At 38.1% G+C, this 15,429-nt stretch overlaps 1 protein-coding gene across 1 annotated transcript; it reads left to right on the forward strand.

Moving 5' to 3' along the window:
* The first annotated feature begins 4,707 nt into the window (after positions 1–4,707).
* Positions 4,708–15,049, forward strand: LOC141783566 (eukaryotic translation initiation factor 5A-1-like). The gene is made up of 5 exons (XM_074660940.1): positions 4,708–4,827; positions 7,548–7,774; positions 7,912–8,016; positions 9,313–9,444; positions 11,084–15,049. Exons 2-5 carry the CDS (start codon positions 7,595–7,597, stop codon positions 11,150–11,152), a joined length of 486 nt encoding a protein of 161 aa, XP_074517041.1. The 5' UTR covers positions 4,708–4,827; positions 7,548–7,594; the 3' UTR covers positions 11,153–15,049.
* The last annotated feature ends 380 nt before the right edge of the window (positions 15,050–15,429 follow it).

Below are 15,429 nucleotides of genomic sequence, written 5' to 3' on the forward strand. Positions count from 1 at the left end.
TGAACGAACCTACCAATCACAGTGGGGTATATGGCTCCCGGGGACGGGCAATCGGCCGGGCTTGATGCAAGCAGAGAAACATTTCACAACAACTGTGGCAGCGCCCGTGTAACATCGCATAAGCTTGATTAAAGCTTGATTTATACTTCTGCGTTGAATCGACGCCGTAGCCTGACGTGCACCTCTCCAGAAATGTAACTACACGTCGCGGCGACGCAGACCGCAACAGCTGTGATTGGTCCAGTCTCTCAGCGATGCTGAGCGGCCAGGACCAAGTTCTACTTCTCTCTGCCTCCATCTTTTCAATGTTTGTTCACACAAATCCACTCAGATATATTTTCTCTTTTCGGCGTTGCAGTAATGTCAGTAAAAGTTCTGTGGTTCAACAGTTATTAGCTCCAACTCCGCTCAGTTTCTGTTTGTAGTACAAGAAGAAGAAGGAAACTCATAGAGACGCCGCCGCCAACTAGCGGTTTGGTGGTGTAATTGCAGAGCAACACAAACACAGCAGGCACAACTTTATTGCGGAGTGACACCAAGTGGAATGAATATATATCTTGTCACACAGCCCCAATCATGTCTTTTTCAAAGCCTGCAGTGAAGAGAAAGGTTGGTGACGAGCACAGACAATTTCAGGAAAAGTGGGAGACGCAATAGAGGCCATGTTCAGAAGAACCGTTCATGTTCTTCAATGTTCCATTAATGTTCAGGACAGTTCATGTTCAGAAGAACCCATTCAAGTTAAAGAACTGTTAATAATGACGTTTGAGAAGATTGTTGTTTTTTTTAACAAAGCTTTTTTTGTGGAATACCTGATGCGGCCCAGCCTCACCCAGACTCTGCCTCCAGCGGCCCCCAGGTAAATTGAGTTTGAGACCACTGGTGTAAAGTGTTAAGCTCCTCCATAGACAATGAATGGGGAGAGATGTTCTAGATGACACTGAGAGCACCCTGGGGAATGTTCTGAGTATACGGGAACATTTTCTGTTCCACAACTGACAACACTACAGTAGAATAAAACTCATTTGGAAATAAAAAGGAAAACAAACATTCTGTGGGTCCACAAAATCTGCTTCCCATTAATTTTCAATGGAGAAATTTTAATGAGGTAATTAAACTTTTTTTTAAAAATTATCATTCAAAGCAAATTATTTTTATACATCTTATCACATGTCTGAATGGAACCTTTAAGTAAACAAAAACGTGTGTTTTTATCCACCAATGTAATAGTGCACTGTTTTAGGGAACCCTCAGTGGCTTTTAGAAGATCCACATGAAAACCAATCAGGGAGAGCAAAGAGCAGATGGGTAGCAATGACTGTTTAACCAATACCAGAGCGCAGCTACTCTGCTTTCAGAAAGGTCTATTTACCCAAAGACACAGTCCCTCTTACACAGCCCCCAGCAACGTCCCTGGACTAGTTTCAGACTAAATAATTACAAGTTGGCTGTGCTCTTCCTAGTAAACGCTGCATTTTTGCTCTGAGCTAAACAGTCATGAGATACCACAGGAACAAAGGAAACGGGCATCTTCAACAGCAAAAACAAGAACCTCTTAAAAGAGGCACGGTATTTTGCATTGTCATAGTTGTCTTTATACACATTTCTCATTACAAGCACTAAAGAGACCATAAAGAATCTCTGTTAGAATTACATTTTCTGTCTTTCTACAGAAAGTTATCACACAGCTGTTTTGTGTTCTGGTGCTATAGGCCTATATAATAAGAAAATCTGGATTTCTTTTTTTGTCTTAAATCAAAAATATGTTTCTTTCTCTTCGGAGTAAAATTAAACAAATAATTTATAACCACATGATGACTTTTAACTATCTTTTGTCCCATTTCAAAGATGGGCAAATGGATGGAAGAAGTATTCAGATCCTCTTGAGTAAAAGCAATAACACACTGTAATAATAATAACAATGTGTTTGCGTGTATATAATATATATATCTATATAGATATGTGTGTGTGTATACGTGTATATATACATATGTATATATATATATATATACATACGTATATATTGTATATGTATATATATATATACACATACGTATATATAAACACATATATACACATATATACATATTTATATATGTATGTATGTGCTATATAAGTCCAATTTATTATTATTCATATATTATTATATGTGTATATATACAGTATACATATATATATTTATGTATATATATATGTATATATATATTTTGCATCTTAATAGAAGTGCTGAAGAAGGCTGGACTTAGACGTCAGCCCCTCACCCTGGCCTATCGAGGACTGGTGGAAAGCATCCTCACCAGCGGCATCGCGGGGTGGTTTGGGAACACTACCCAGGCTGAGAGGGAGTCATAAAAACTGGAGAAAAAATCCTTGGCTCTAACCTCCCCTCCATGGACACGATATACACCCAGCCCTGCAGGAGGAGGGCACAGAGACACCACCCAGCTCACTCTCTGTTCAGGTGGAGGGAATCAGGACACAACCTGAGGCACCACAGGCCAGAGAGCATCTCCACTCACAGAGCACCTCTGCTTTCACAACAGCTTCTTCCCAGCTACAATAAGACTGGTGGCAAAGGACATTAAAGAGGGACACAAATACCCCACACCTCACCTCCATACCATTATTGAAACACAGTACACCTGAACTGAATGGACTGTAATGCTGTGCAATATGCTGCCTTCCACTGTGTAATTGTTTGAAATATATTAATTATTATTTTTATTTTTGATATTTTTGAGAGTTACAAGTTCTTTTAACATGGTCATGGAGCATATATACTGTATATTTGTATTCTGGGGTATCGTTCCTATGCAAAGGGTAGTTTAGTTTATTTATTGACTACACTGAGGGCGTTTTATATTTTAATAATTTATTTATTTATTGTGTAGAGTTGAATGTGTTACTTATTTTGTACTGTAATTACCTTGTGCCTTTTCTTTCTTTTTTCCTTTCTTAAAGGTCCCATATCGTGCTAATTTTCAGGTTCATTCTTGTATTTTGTGTTTCTACTAGAACATGTTTACATACTGTAATGTTAAAAAAAAACTTTATTTTCCTAATACTATCAGCCTGAATATACCTGTATTCACCCTCTGTCTGAAACGCTCCGTTTTAGCGCATTTCAACGGAATTGCAACAGAATTGCGTTGCTAGGGAACAGCTTGGGTCCAGCTGATGACATTCACATACACTGCAACAGGAAATAAACTGGGACACATTTAGAATGTTTACATTTAAAATAGAGTCTAAATATTGTATATTCGTGACATCACGAATGGGCAGAAATCCTGACAGCTTGTTTTAAATGCCGAGTTTCTGAATATGGGCTGTGTGTATTTCTCTGTGGATTGAGTGTTGCGATACTTTCACAGTATTTATATAGGACTTCAGCCTGCTTTATAATAAAAAAACATGAAAATCTCACTTTTTTATAATATGGGACCTTTAAAGCTGACTCTGACTCTGATTGTTTGCACTCTGGCAATATTTGCACTATCTGTATATATCATGTTTATTTTTGTTTAAAGCTTATTTTGTATATTGTATATTCTTAAAATTTCAATTTTTTTAATTCTATTTTATTCTAACATTTTTATCTATTTTGTTATTATACTGTTTGACTTGCACCAACATAACCAAAGCAAATTCCTAGTGTAAATCTCTTACACCTGGCAATAAACACAATTCTGATTCTGATTCTGATTCTGGTGTAAACTGCTCAGAATTCCAATGTACTTATAGGTGCAAATGACAAATAAAACTCTTGAATCTTGAATCTTGAATCTTGAATAATACAATACAATAGGTGTTTAATTTTGGCCCGTGGCCAACCATCCAGTTTTGTCTCTCCAAGGGAAAAGTTTGGGCATCCTTTTTTTTTTTTTTTATATATTTTATTAAACAAATTCAAATTTACAAACAACATGGCTCATAGATCATTGCATTCAAGTAAAAAGGACAAGGTGCATACAGAATAAGAACAAATAGAATATGTAAAATTATACATGAAAATAAGAGATGAAAATAATAATAAATTAAATTAAGGGCTAGGGCTTTACATGTAATTCGTATTCTTCTATTATACCAAGAAGTTTCAATGCATTTTTTTTCATGAATTTAAGGGCTTTTATGTAAGAAAGGAACTCGGAATGAAACACATTAAACCTAGGTTTCACTTTCATATACTTGGATTTGTGCAAATAAAATTTTCCAAGAATGAGAATGTTATTCACCAGATAGTCATCTTTGTTGTTGTCCATGACAAGTCCATAAACAATGTCCTTTTGAGAAACTTTTGGGGAAAGCCAGTCATGTATATCAAGCCATAAAGCTCCAGAATACATACAATGAAAAAATAAATGATCAGTAGTTTCAGTATCATCACAAAATACACAATTATTGGTTTCAATTCCAAATCACTGGATGGATACACTCTGTTTAATATTTTAAAATGGATTTCTTTTGCTTTGGGAGTTAAGGGGAATTTTAGATATTTAGTTCGTAACATGTGAATAGTTCCTTTCTGATAGATTTGTAAAATTGAGTTTCTGTAAGATATTATAGGGTATGAGATGTGATTAAACATATTTCTAATTGTTTTGTTTGGGATTTTGATTTCACTAAAGTCACAGCCAAAGTTTGGGCATCCTTGCTCCTACTGAAATGAGCTGACACGGAAGTTGCAGTACCGCCGTTTGGCCACTACGACAATCCGGATGGTCGAGCGGCGCACTTCCTGGCTCGTGGCTCCTCCTCCTCCTGCGGTACAAAAGCTCTACGCAGGAAAGCTAGCCCTCCCTCTCCTGTTGTTAATCAAGACTCGAGGTAAGTCAAAACGTAGCTGCTTTATTAAGTAACATTTCTACCATATAGCTAACGTTAAAGTAACCTATTGTTTCGCGGTCTTCTTTACCTAAATGTATATTAAACTGGGAGTACATTTAGTCGCCTTGGTAACGGTAGTTAACTCCACTAAATGCGATTGAAAGAAGTTCGCACCGTACTTTGTTTTTCTGCTAACGTTAGCATCGTTAGCCACAATGGGGTGTGGGTCGTGTTAGCATGCTAAGCTAATGTAGCTAAGGATGACGGTACACACACGAGGTGCTAACCTGAAGCTAGTTAAGCTAACGTTAGCTTGTTAGCTCATTTTGGCCTAGCTGCCACGTAACATCACGAGCTAACATAGCTAACTAGTAATGGTGTTTGCAAGGTTGTGTAGCTGCCTAGTCATTCTAACGCTAACTTAAGACACGTTTTTTAGGGCAATTTTATTTTATTGTCCTTTTATTTTAACCAGGTTAGTCCCATTTGAGATCTTTTACAAAGGGAGACCTGGCCAAGATAGAAGCAAGACCGTTATAGTGAAAGTCAACACAAATTAAAAACTGCTCATACAAAAACACTTGACACAGTTTTGATAGTTGAAGATCAGATTGTACATTAATCCACGTAGTAGGTGCCGAAAACCTTAAAAGCGTTCTTTCCCAATTTAGTCCGTACTTTGGGAACAGCAAATTGCAAAATGTCCATAGAACGAAGATTATGACTTCCAGTTTTCCTTTTTAAAAGAGAAGACGAGTAAGAAGGAACATTTTTGTTAGGGCAATTTTATTTTATTGTCCTTTATTTAACCAGGTTAGTCCCATTTGAGATCAGAGACATTTTACAAAGGGAGACCTGGTTCAAGATAGCAGCAAGACAGTTATAGTGAAAGTCAACACATAAATTAAAAACATTATAAAACTTGAGAAGACAAGTAAGAAGGAACATTTTTTTTAGGGCAATTTTATTTTATTGTCCTTTATTTAACCAGGTTAGTCCCATTTGAGATCAGAGACATTTTACAAAGGGAGACCTGGTTCAAGATAGCAGCAAGACAGTTATAGTGAAAGTCAACACATAAATTAAAAACATTATAAAACTTGAGAAGACAAGTAAGAAGGAACATTTTTGTTAGGGCAATTTTATTTTATTGTCCTTTATTTAACCAGGTTAGTCCCATTTGAGATCAAAGATGTTTTACAAAGGGAGACCTGGTTCAAGATAGCAGCAAGACAGTTATAGTGAAAGTCAACACATAAATTAAAAACATTATAAAACTTGAGAAGACAAGTAAGAAGGAACATTTTTTTTAGGGCAATTTTATTTTATTGTCCTTTATTTAACCAGGTTAGTCCCATTTGAGATCAAAGATATTTTACAAAGGGAGACCTGGTTCAAGATAGCAGCAAGACAGTTATAGTGAAAGTCAACACATAAATTAAAAACATTATAAAACTTGCTCATACAAAAACACTTGACACAGTTTTGATAGTTGAAGATCAGATTGTACATTAATCCACGTAGTAGGTGCCGAAAACCTTAAAAGCGTTCTTTCCCAATTTAGTCCGTACTTTGGGAACAGCAAATTGCAAAATGTCCATAGAACGAAGATTATGACTTCCAGTTTTCCTTTTTAAAAGAGGACAAGTAAGAAGGAACTAAACCCAGAATGAGTTTTGTAGATTAACGCATACCAATGACTGAGGCGACAAGCACATGAGGCAATGAAACTAAAAATCAACTAATAAGGCAGCTAAAATGGTTAACTAACTCTTTTGGGGTATATCCCCCCAGACAGAAAATGTGAGATGACAGCAACATGGCGCACAAACTCGACGCATTATCAAGTCACGTTAGCTCTTCCGATAGTTAGCCAGCCATATATATATATATATATATATATATATATATATATATATATATATATGATTGCTCCACCTTGGGATAATTGTTTTGTAAAGGTAAAGAAATGTGTGGGAAATTGTTGAGTGCTTGAGTTGGAGACAACAGATTGACTGGGTTAGTAAAAAAACAAATCTATTGGAATAATAAGGGTTAGTCCTCTTTGTCACCACAAACTGTCTCCTTACTCTTTATTATAGTCTAATTTAGCCCTATCTTTCATATTGTAATATAGCTTTGGGTGAGTACTTTTCCTACAAACCTTCATAAAATTTGAGTTCTCCAAAAACGTTTTGTGAGGATTGCAACTTGATCAGTCACACATCTCTGCTCTATTTAAGAAACTCGAGATTTCTTACTATTTATATCAATATTTCTCAAATGTGTTTTTATTTATAAGATACTTTCTGGTGGGAATATTCCCAGAAGTCTTTACAGAAATGTATTCAATATCCTCCTCACAAACACTAACCATACCCTGCCTGACAACAGACACACACACACTTGTCTTTTTTTTAATATATTGTATTGTTGTTGTTATATATCTTGTCCTAGATGTTTGTTATCACTATTATGTAGTCATATTATTTCTTTATATTAATCTTGTCTCTAGGTTGAGGCTTCAGATAATTCCAGTGTTTTTTTTGCCTCTTCCTGCACTGTATATTATTCATTTATTTTTTTGTTGTGTTGTATGGTCTTAAATTGTGCAAAACAAATAAACTAAAAAAATAAAAATTGTAGTTAAATTGTATCGGCGTTAGCTTGGAAAGATGCAATGTGTAGCAAAGCACTTATTTGTCCTCCTCTGATTTCAGGTTATTGATTTTGAAGCAATTATTGCTGAAACGAAAAAGACCACATCATGGACCAACACCTCGATTTTGGTGCTGAACATGATGTCTCTGGGGAATCTGGGGCCTCCAACACAATTCCAATGCAGTGCTCTGCACTCAGGAAGAATCACTTTGTCGTGATGAAAAACCGTGCATGTAAGATCGTTGAAATGACTACCTCCAAGACTGGCAAGCATGGACATGCCAAGGTAAAAACCTCCTTGTGAATCCATTGGAATTCAGAGCTTAAGGCACGTTTGTGACCTAGCTTGCTTCCCAGTTTTACAAGTAACCCCCTGCTTGCCCTGGCCTGAGGCCAAATCTAATCTTATGGTGTTTTTCCCAGGTTCATCTTATAGGAATTGACATATTTAATGGGAAGAAGATTGAAGATATCTGCCCATCTACCCACAACATGGATGTCCCAACTGTTATAAGGAAAGAATTCACGGTGAGATGACTCTGCTGGATCACTTGGTGTAACAACATTACATCAAAACAAGTTTGTGCTGGAAGGCAATAATTGTTTCCCTGGTCATTGTTGGGTGTTTTGGCATTTGTTTAGACCCCACCAGTGCATCCATTTCCCATTTATGTTTTGAATTTGATATAACCTAATCCTCATGGAACAAGTTTGGTGTGAGAAAATGAATGCTTTCTTGATTGCTAAATGGGTGTGTCACATGCGTTAGAGCTGAGCTGTCTCTTCAATAGTTGTGAAAGGATGTACATGTTTTGAACTGGTTAAACAGGTTTTGGCTTGGCCAACAAGCAGTCTCTTCTGCCCTGCTTAGAGGCCTCTTTTGGGATGGCAATTCTCTAAAAAACACACGCAAACAATGGTTGGTGTATTGGTGGGAAGATAGATTTAGTTTTTAGGGTCAGTTTTGTTCAACAGAATTTGTGCTTTATGGTCTCTGTTGTATTGTTTAATGTGGCAAAAGATTCTGGTAAATAACATATTTCCTTAAGTATATTTCTGCAACACTCACCATGGTAGGGCTGCACTATTATGGCCAATTTCTTTTCACCAATGGCGTTAATCGGTTAAAAATCTTAATGCCGGTTAAACGGTTAATTATCAACATCCCTAATATGCTGCTTAGAGCTTGTGTTAGGAAGTTTAACAGGTCATACTTCTCTATTTATACTGTATCTATTCTAACATCTTAAACAACTGTATTCAAGTTTCTCGCCAAAATTGATATTTTACAAGATGACATTTGAACGCATCATGATAGGGTTATAATTTACCATCGCCCAATACTCTTATTATTTCTATAATAAATTTGTGAGTGGCAAAGAAAAGTACTTGCGTGTCACAGTGGCAGGCAGTGAAAAAGATGTTCCAGAACGACCCTGAGGACAAATTTCGAATCAAACTGTATTTCTTTCGTGATCTGATGTTGATTGGGCTTTACATACTGTACACAACATGAAGCTGTCCATGAAGCCAGGTTTAGCTCTAAGGCTGCATTCACACCAGATCAGGCGTTGCTGCGGTTTGCCGCAGGGTTGTGCTGCGGTGTGGGAGAGTTACTTTAATGATATAATAATCTGCCGTGCCGCCTGATCTGGTGTGAATGCAGCCTAAGAGTGATGCCACTATTGATGTTCTACTGTTGTGCTTTGGAATGCCACCTAAGATTAGGTTGACTGGCACTGGTTATACATTATTTCTCCATTTAAATATTAATGTTTTAACTGTCAACTTTTTTTTTTGTTCTTTACCTGATGGCACATTTAGTTGGTAAACATCGAAGAGGAGTTCCTTTCGTTAATGGATGACAATGGAGAAATGAGAGACGACCTTAAACTGCCAGCGGGTGACTTGGGCAAAGAAATCCAGAAGCGGTTTGACCAAGGAGAGAATTTGATGGTGAGTTTCTGTTGCTTGAGGATGAAAATAAAATCATCTTACTGGTAATGGCCAAACTGGAACAACTGTAAAACAGTTAATTCTTTTTATATGTTGTGTTTCCATAAAGTCATAGAGCAAATATCCAGAAATCTGCTGTGTTCACTGATATTTTATCAAACTTTGACATTGTCTCAGAACTGCCCCTAACATATAAGAATCAAACTGTTGGCGTAATGCAGCTTTTATGAGTTGGTCTAATACCGTGTCCTAACTGGATGCGAGCGTCCAACTATCGCTCGGGCGCTCTATGTCCACACTGAATGCGTTAAATATGCACTTCTGTCCTACGACATATTAAAAAAACATGTAATATCAGCTGTGTGCTCCATAATCAGACTGGAGACGTAACTGCTTAAAAGATGGGTTAGTAGTACTTGCTATCTACATTTTCTATTGTGATAGTTACTGGAAATTACATATAATATAGCCCGCCATGCATCCTGCTCGTGCCCGGGATGCGACAACAGCACAGGCAGTGACACAGACAAGTGCTGAGATACGGTAAACAGGGAATTAAACAGATTAATCTAACATTATGACGGATTTCTTCATACCCACAATTTAAGTTAATAAAAATTAAATGTGGATGTTTCACTCGCCAGTTGTTGTCCCTGTTTAGTGTAACATTAGTCCATTGTGTATCCCACAATACTGAACAAAATAATCCAAACGGGTTACTTTTCTTGCTCTCTTTGTCCTCCTGCGTTTTAATGCACCCGATTTGTAGGTCTTTCTGTTTTTTCTATTGAGCTACATTAAAAAAACACGCAAATGGGAGCGGATCAAAATGAGGCTTCGTACTGATACTGTAGTGAAGGCTCCTTTTCCATAGTTGTCTCTTTTGTGCTGTGCTTTTCTTGACCCCAGGTACCTCGTAATAGTTTTTCTGTGGTGGACACTATGCATACAGCTGCAGGCGTCAATGCTTGTGCTCAAAGTGACAATAATCAAGTTAATGTCCTCCTCTACATCCAGGACAATTGACCCGGTTTTCTCCAACTGACAGCAGCCCTGACGGCTCAGTTTAACTAAACTAATCAGCTGTTCTCGTCCATGTTGCTGCGTCCTCAACGCGTGCGACAGAAAAAAATAGGAACAGCGCGTCGAGCTGTTTGTCTGCGTGCCGTACTCCGTGAGCACGGCGTACCTTTAGCAAGTGTTCGGTTGGGAGACAGTGTGTGTGGCGGCGGTGAGTGTGGGGTTGGTGGCGATATATCTTTGAACGTAGCAGTGTGTACAGTTTGTCGGTGAATAAATGCTACTGCTCCCGTGTCTTGCTAGCCGCCTGCTGATTAAAGTGAAGGGGGTAAGCCCTGGCGTAAGCAACAACACTGGCTCAAACTCTTAAGGTGGGCTGTTATGGTGGACCAGCTATTCTCCTTTAAGTCACAAGCCGCTCCTGAGTTTTGCTCGCTTTTTATTTAATCTTTAATATTTTAACTGATAGCATTAATCCGCAAAAATTCTTAATGTCGGTTAATTATTAACATCCCTACTATTGACATTCAGGCAGAATAAAGGGGTCATTACTCTGCAGAAAAAAAACTTAATTGTGAGACAACTGGTCTCAGATCTTATTTTTCTCCTCCCTTTTCAGATCAGTGTGCTGAACGCTATGGATGAGGAAATGGCAGTCAGCTGTAAATTGTCTAACGATCAGGATTGAAACCGCACACTCCTATTCTCCAGTATGGCTTTGACGCCTCATCAAAGCGACCGGTCTTCACCCCACATCCCCACCAGTTTCCCCGCTTGTCAACTGAAGTCTGGGAACTGGACTGGGTCAGCTTCTTCTACTTTACCTTGGGGTCAGGGCTGACTGACTGACATTTCAATCAATGAAGTTATCCACCTGTAGCCATCACAGCTTAACTTTCCAATGGCTACTGCTATTATTCCAGGAATTCCAAATGACATTCCAGCAATTTTAACATTCTTTTTAGTCTGAGGGTGATATACTTTTTTTTTTTTTTTTTCTGTGTGCATTACTTTTTAAATCCTTATTGTCCCTTTTTTTTCTGAATGAAATGTGGAGCATTTGAGTTGGTTGTGAGCATGTATGTCAAGGCTTGTTTCCAGTTGAGATGCTGCATCTTGCTTTCAACTTAAAGTCTCCCTTTTATAGGATTGTATCTCTTCTGGCTAATTTGACATCTCAAAGAAGCTCCAGCTCTACTTGGTACACAGCTCAGAGCCTAAAAATATAACTTCATTGATGGCTGGTACATTCCTTTCTGTCTTTTGGCGATTAAAACCCATGCATTCAAATACACACTTATAATTGTCAGTTGACTTGTATACACATCCCAGTTAGCTACGAACTAGGAAGGAGGTTATGTTTTCACTGCCGTTGGTTTGTATGTTTGTTTGTCCGTTAGCAGGATTACTCCAAAAGTCTGCGATGGATTTGAATGAAATTTTGGTGGGGTGGGCTGTGGCACAATGAACAATCCATTAGATTTTGGTGGTGATCTGGATTCAGGAATATTTTTAAAGATTCCGATCAGCCTGAGCATTAAAACCACAGGGTATAACACATGCGCAGTGAAACTGATGACGCGTGACCCCGCCTCCTGAGAGCAGAGAGATCCATGTGTGGAAGCTGCTGGCCGTCCGCGGTGAGAAAGAACAAAGCTGTAACAGACAGAATGACAGACAACGTAGTGTAACATTATACAGACATAACGAGGCTGCTTAATGAGAGGCATCCGCCGATACGTTACACTGAAACACATCGTGTTAATAATAAGCCGACCACCTCACGTAACCCCCATCTGTGAGCTGTGATCTGTTTTTAAAGTCACGCGTTGGCGGAGGTCTGCGTTCTCAGAGTGTAATTTTAGTTTACTTTTGCATTTCAACTGCAGATCTCACGACAAGATTTGCATCTAGCCGGGTCTCTGTAAAATCGGGTGTCTAAGCTGTTCTGAAGCCCAACGGGTGTTTGAGTGCGGCCATTTTCTTTTTTTTCCTTTCACTTGAGGCCTTTACGAGCTGACAAATGTATAGAAAATATTAGCAACGTCACAATGCTAAAGAGAATTCTTGGCACACAATAGTGGAAACGAGGTAGCCTAATCTAGATGGTAGTTCCGCTGTGGGTTATGCAAGTCTTGTTGTCATGGGAGGCTTTGGTGCCCAAGAAAAGAATAGATAAGTGTTAACCATTGAGCTATATTTTTGGGTGCGGGTGGGGGAAAGTAGTTGTAGAAAGTGGTAGGTCTGTTTGCAGTTCATTAGGATTTTTAAGCATTTTGTGCAGAGTTCACACTCTACAACAGATTGTGGCACACATGAATTTTTATGAAATGCCAATATGGTTGGTTTTGTAAGTTTACATCCATACAAAAAACTACTGCTGGGAGACATTGGGTAATTGCAAGAAGAATGCACTGCATTCACATGGTTTGATGTGAAATCTGCATTTACATGCAGGTAGTCAGTTTTCTCCCCTACCTCCTACCATAAAATTACAACTGTAAAAGTCTTGTGTATTAGCAATATATTTGAAGCCCTGCAGCCAGAGTGTTTTTTCTTTTTTTCCCTGATCAGATCACTTGCACCGGTGGTGAAGTGAGGACGGACAGACTCTGGAAGTCTTTCAAGAGTGCATGTGTTAAGAAACTTACAAATAACATGCAATTCAACTGTGGAAATCACTTATTTGGATTTTTAGTTTGACAAAATTTCAAGTTTTGGTCATTATCATGTGCTCTTGTAAAAAACCCAGTTATAAACTCAGTTAAGCATATACATGGTCAAGAAATTGATTTCTCTAGTCCCTTACACTGGGTAAGGAAAGTGATTTAATGACATTTTATGATGTCGGATTACTGCCAAAAGTTGACAATAATCAGATTAGTTAAATGCGTGTAAACGCTGATTGTAATATTAATATTGGAAGGTATTTGGTCCAGCTTTAAAGTTTATACAACGGCAGCTGGTCTGTTATTTTTGTTCAGTCCAGCTTAAGTATTTTTTACTCCTGTCAAGGCACCAAAGTAATCCTCTGTATGTTGTATTAAGTTCTACATTAATTTTGCTTCTCAACATTCAGTTGTTCAATGTGTTTTCCCTGAAAAATATCTGTTAGGAGCTATGGCATCACAACCAGTGGCTTTCAACTCTCCTGGTCATCTAAATTTTCACTTATGGTACAAAACAGTACTCTGGACTGCAAGGACCTAAGTTGGAAGCCACATAACTGTAGTGTACTAATGGTACGTTTCACATAGTATTCATTTCTTTAAGCAGGAGTAAAAAAAAAAAAAGTGTCTGACCAGGAAATGAACGCAGGCAGCAGTGGGGTGGGGGGGCACATGCAAGACAACTTGAAGTCCCTGCTCGCCTTCATAAGCACATAAATCCTCTCACAACTTCAGCCCGCTGCGACACAAACCTGATTTTTATTAATCAGCGCAAAGAGGGTGTGTAAAACAAAACTCGTTATATGCAAATTACAGGAAACGCAAGCAAAAGCTGTACTGAAGGTAAACCTGTGTAAGCAGTGAGCCTACACACACTGTGGCGTTGTGCTCTGTCCTTTTATTTTGGTTGCAAATATGCCATCGTGTCTGCGAAAACCAGTTTAGTGTGTACAATACTGCTTCCTTAAATCCATGGCTAGATTTCCAAAAGTATCCAAATGCTAATATCCAATCAATAGTGCTGTTTAATAGATGTGGTATGAGGTTTCTATGCTAAACCACATTCCCTCCACCTCCACAGCCCTAACAGAAGATGTCATTCTTCCTCAAGCCATATTTGTGCCCCGTTGTGTCTATAACCGATGCCAGACGCAGGGAAATTGACTCCTTTCTCATCTTCAGTTCCCTCTTATTATTAAGCTGGACTCCGATATGTAGCACTAATTACCACCACGCAGGACTGACCTCTGATTCCATTTGAGAAAAATGTTTACACTGTCCTGTCCTCGTTGGCTTCACATGCTGATCTAGGGTCAGAGACTGCTAGGGATACAACCGCAAGTGTCATGAGGGCAGATTCTCTCAGGGCCCCAAAACAGAGTGTTAAAAGAGATGTGTTACTTTATCGGTGTCAGCAATGAGGGGTAATAAATTAGATTATCAGGATTGTTTTCAGTTTGATTAATCTGTCACAAGTCTATACTATTCTGGTATTGGAGAGTGTTACATTTCCTGTCCCCCCCCCTCCCCTCCAAATCTTCTCTGGTGCCTCTCATCAAAGGCATTGTCTGCTTCACATTTCCTTTTTCTCTTTTAAAGCTATTTCAATTGTCTTGCAAGAAACTGGTTTATTTGTATGTTTAGACCACAGGTATTGTGTTATAGGGAATATGTGATTTACTCAGTCTTGTACTTTATGTTACCGGTGTATGTAGGGGGAAGGGGTTTTAGGGGTTATTTCTACAGCTTGGCGCAGGTCTCTTTCTTCCTTTTAATGTTTGATTTTTCGGGGGAAATCTGACCTTTAGCCTCTTCTGGGACATAAAGGTTCCTCTATTCTAACTAATGTACGGATGCTGTCTAAAAATTACAACTGTCTGTACTGTATAAGCAAAATAAAGAGCATTCAGATGTTACTGGCTACATTCGACATTGGTTTTCTAAATGACAAACGGCTCAATGTAACACATCACAACAAAGGGTTTCTATTTTTTTATTACCTCGCTGGACTAATAAAGTCATAACTTTAAAAGAAAAAGTGGTAATATAACTAGAATAAAGTCATATTACAAGAAAAAAATGGTAATATTACGAGAATAAAGTCGAATGTCGAATTTTTTCAGATCTTTTTTTTCAGACTTTTTGTCCAACATTTTTCAGACTTTTTTTCAAACTTATTTTTCAGACTTTCTATTTCGGACATTTTTCAGATCTTTTATTTTCCAACTTCTTTTTCAGACATCTTACAGACCTTTTTGGACATTTTTTCAGACATTTTTTTGGAAGTTTTTCAGAT

This window comes from Sebastes fasciatus, chromosome 15 (genome assembly GCF_043250625.1).
Source record: "Sebastes fasciatus isolate fSebFas1 chromosome 15, fSebFas1.pri, whole genome shotgun sequence".
Taxonomy (NCBI): domain Eukaryota; kingdom Metazoa; phylum Chordata; class Actinopteri; order Perciformes; family Sebastidae; genus Sebastes; species Sebastes fasciatus.

Bases quoted from the DNA above. Each gene is read 5' to 3' on its own strand.
- LOC141783566 (XM_074660940.1), top strand. From the start codon at position 7,595: ATGGACCAACACCTCGATTTTGGTGCTGAACATGATGTCTCTGGGGAA. The intron at 7,775-7,911 runs GTAAAAACCTCC...TGTTTTTCCCAG, and splicing joins GCAAGCATGGACATGCCAAG to GTTCATCTTATAGGAATTGA. The intron at 8,017-9,312 runs GTGAGATGACTC...TGGCACATTTAG, and splicing joins TTATAAGGAAAGAATTCACG to TTGGTAAACATCGAAGAGGA.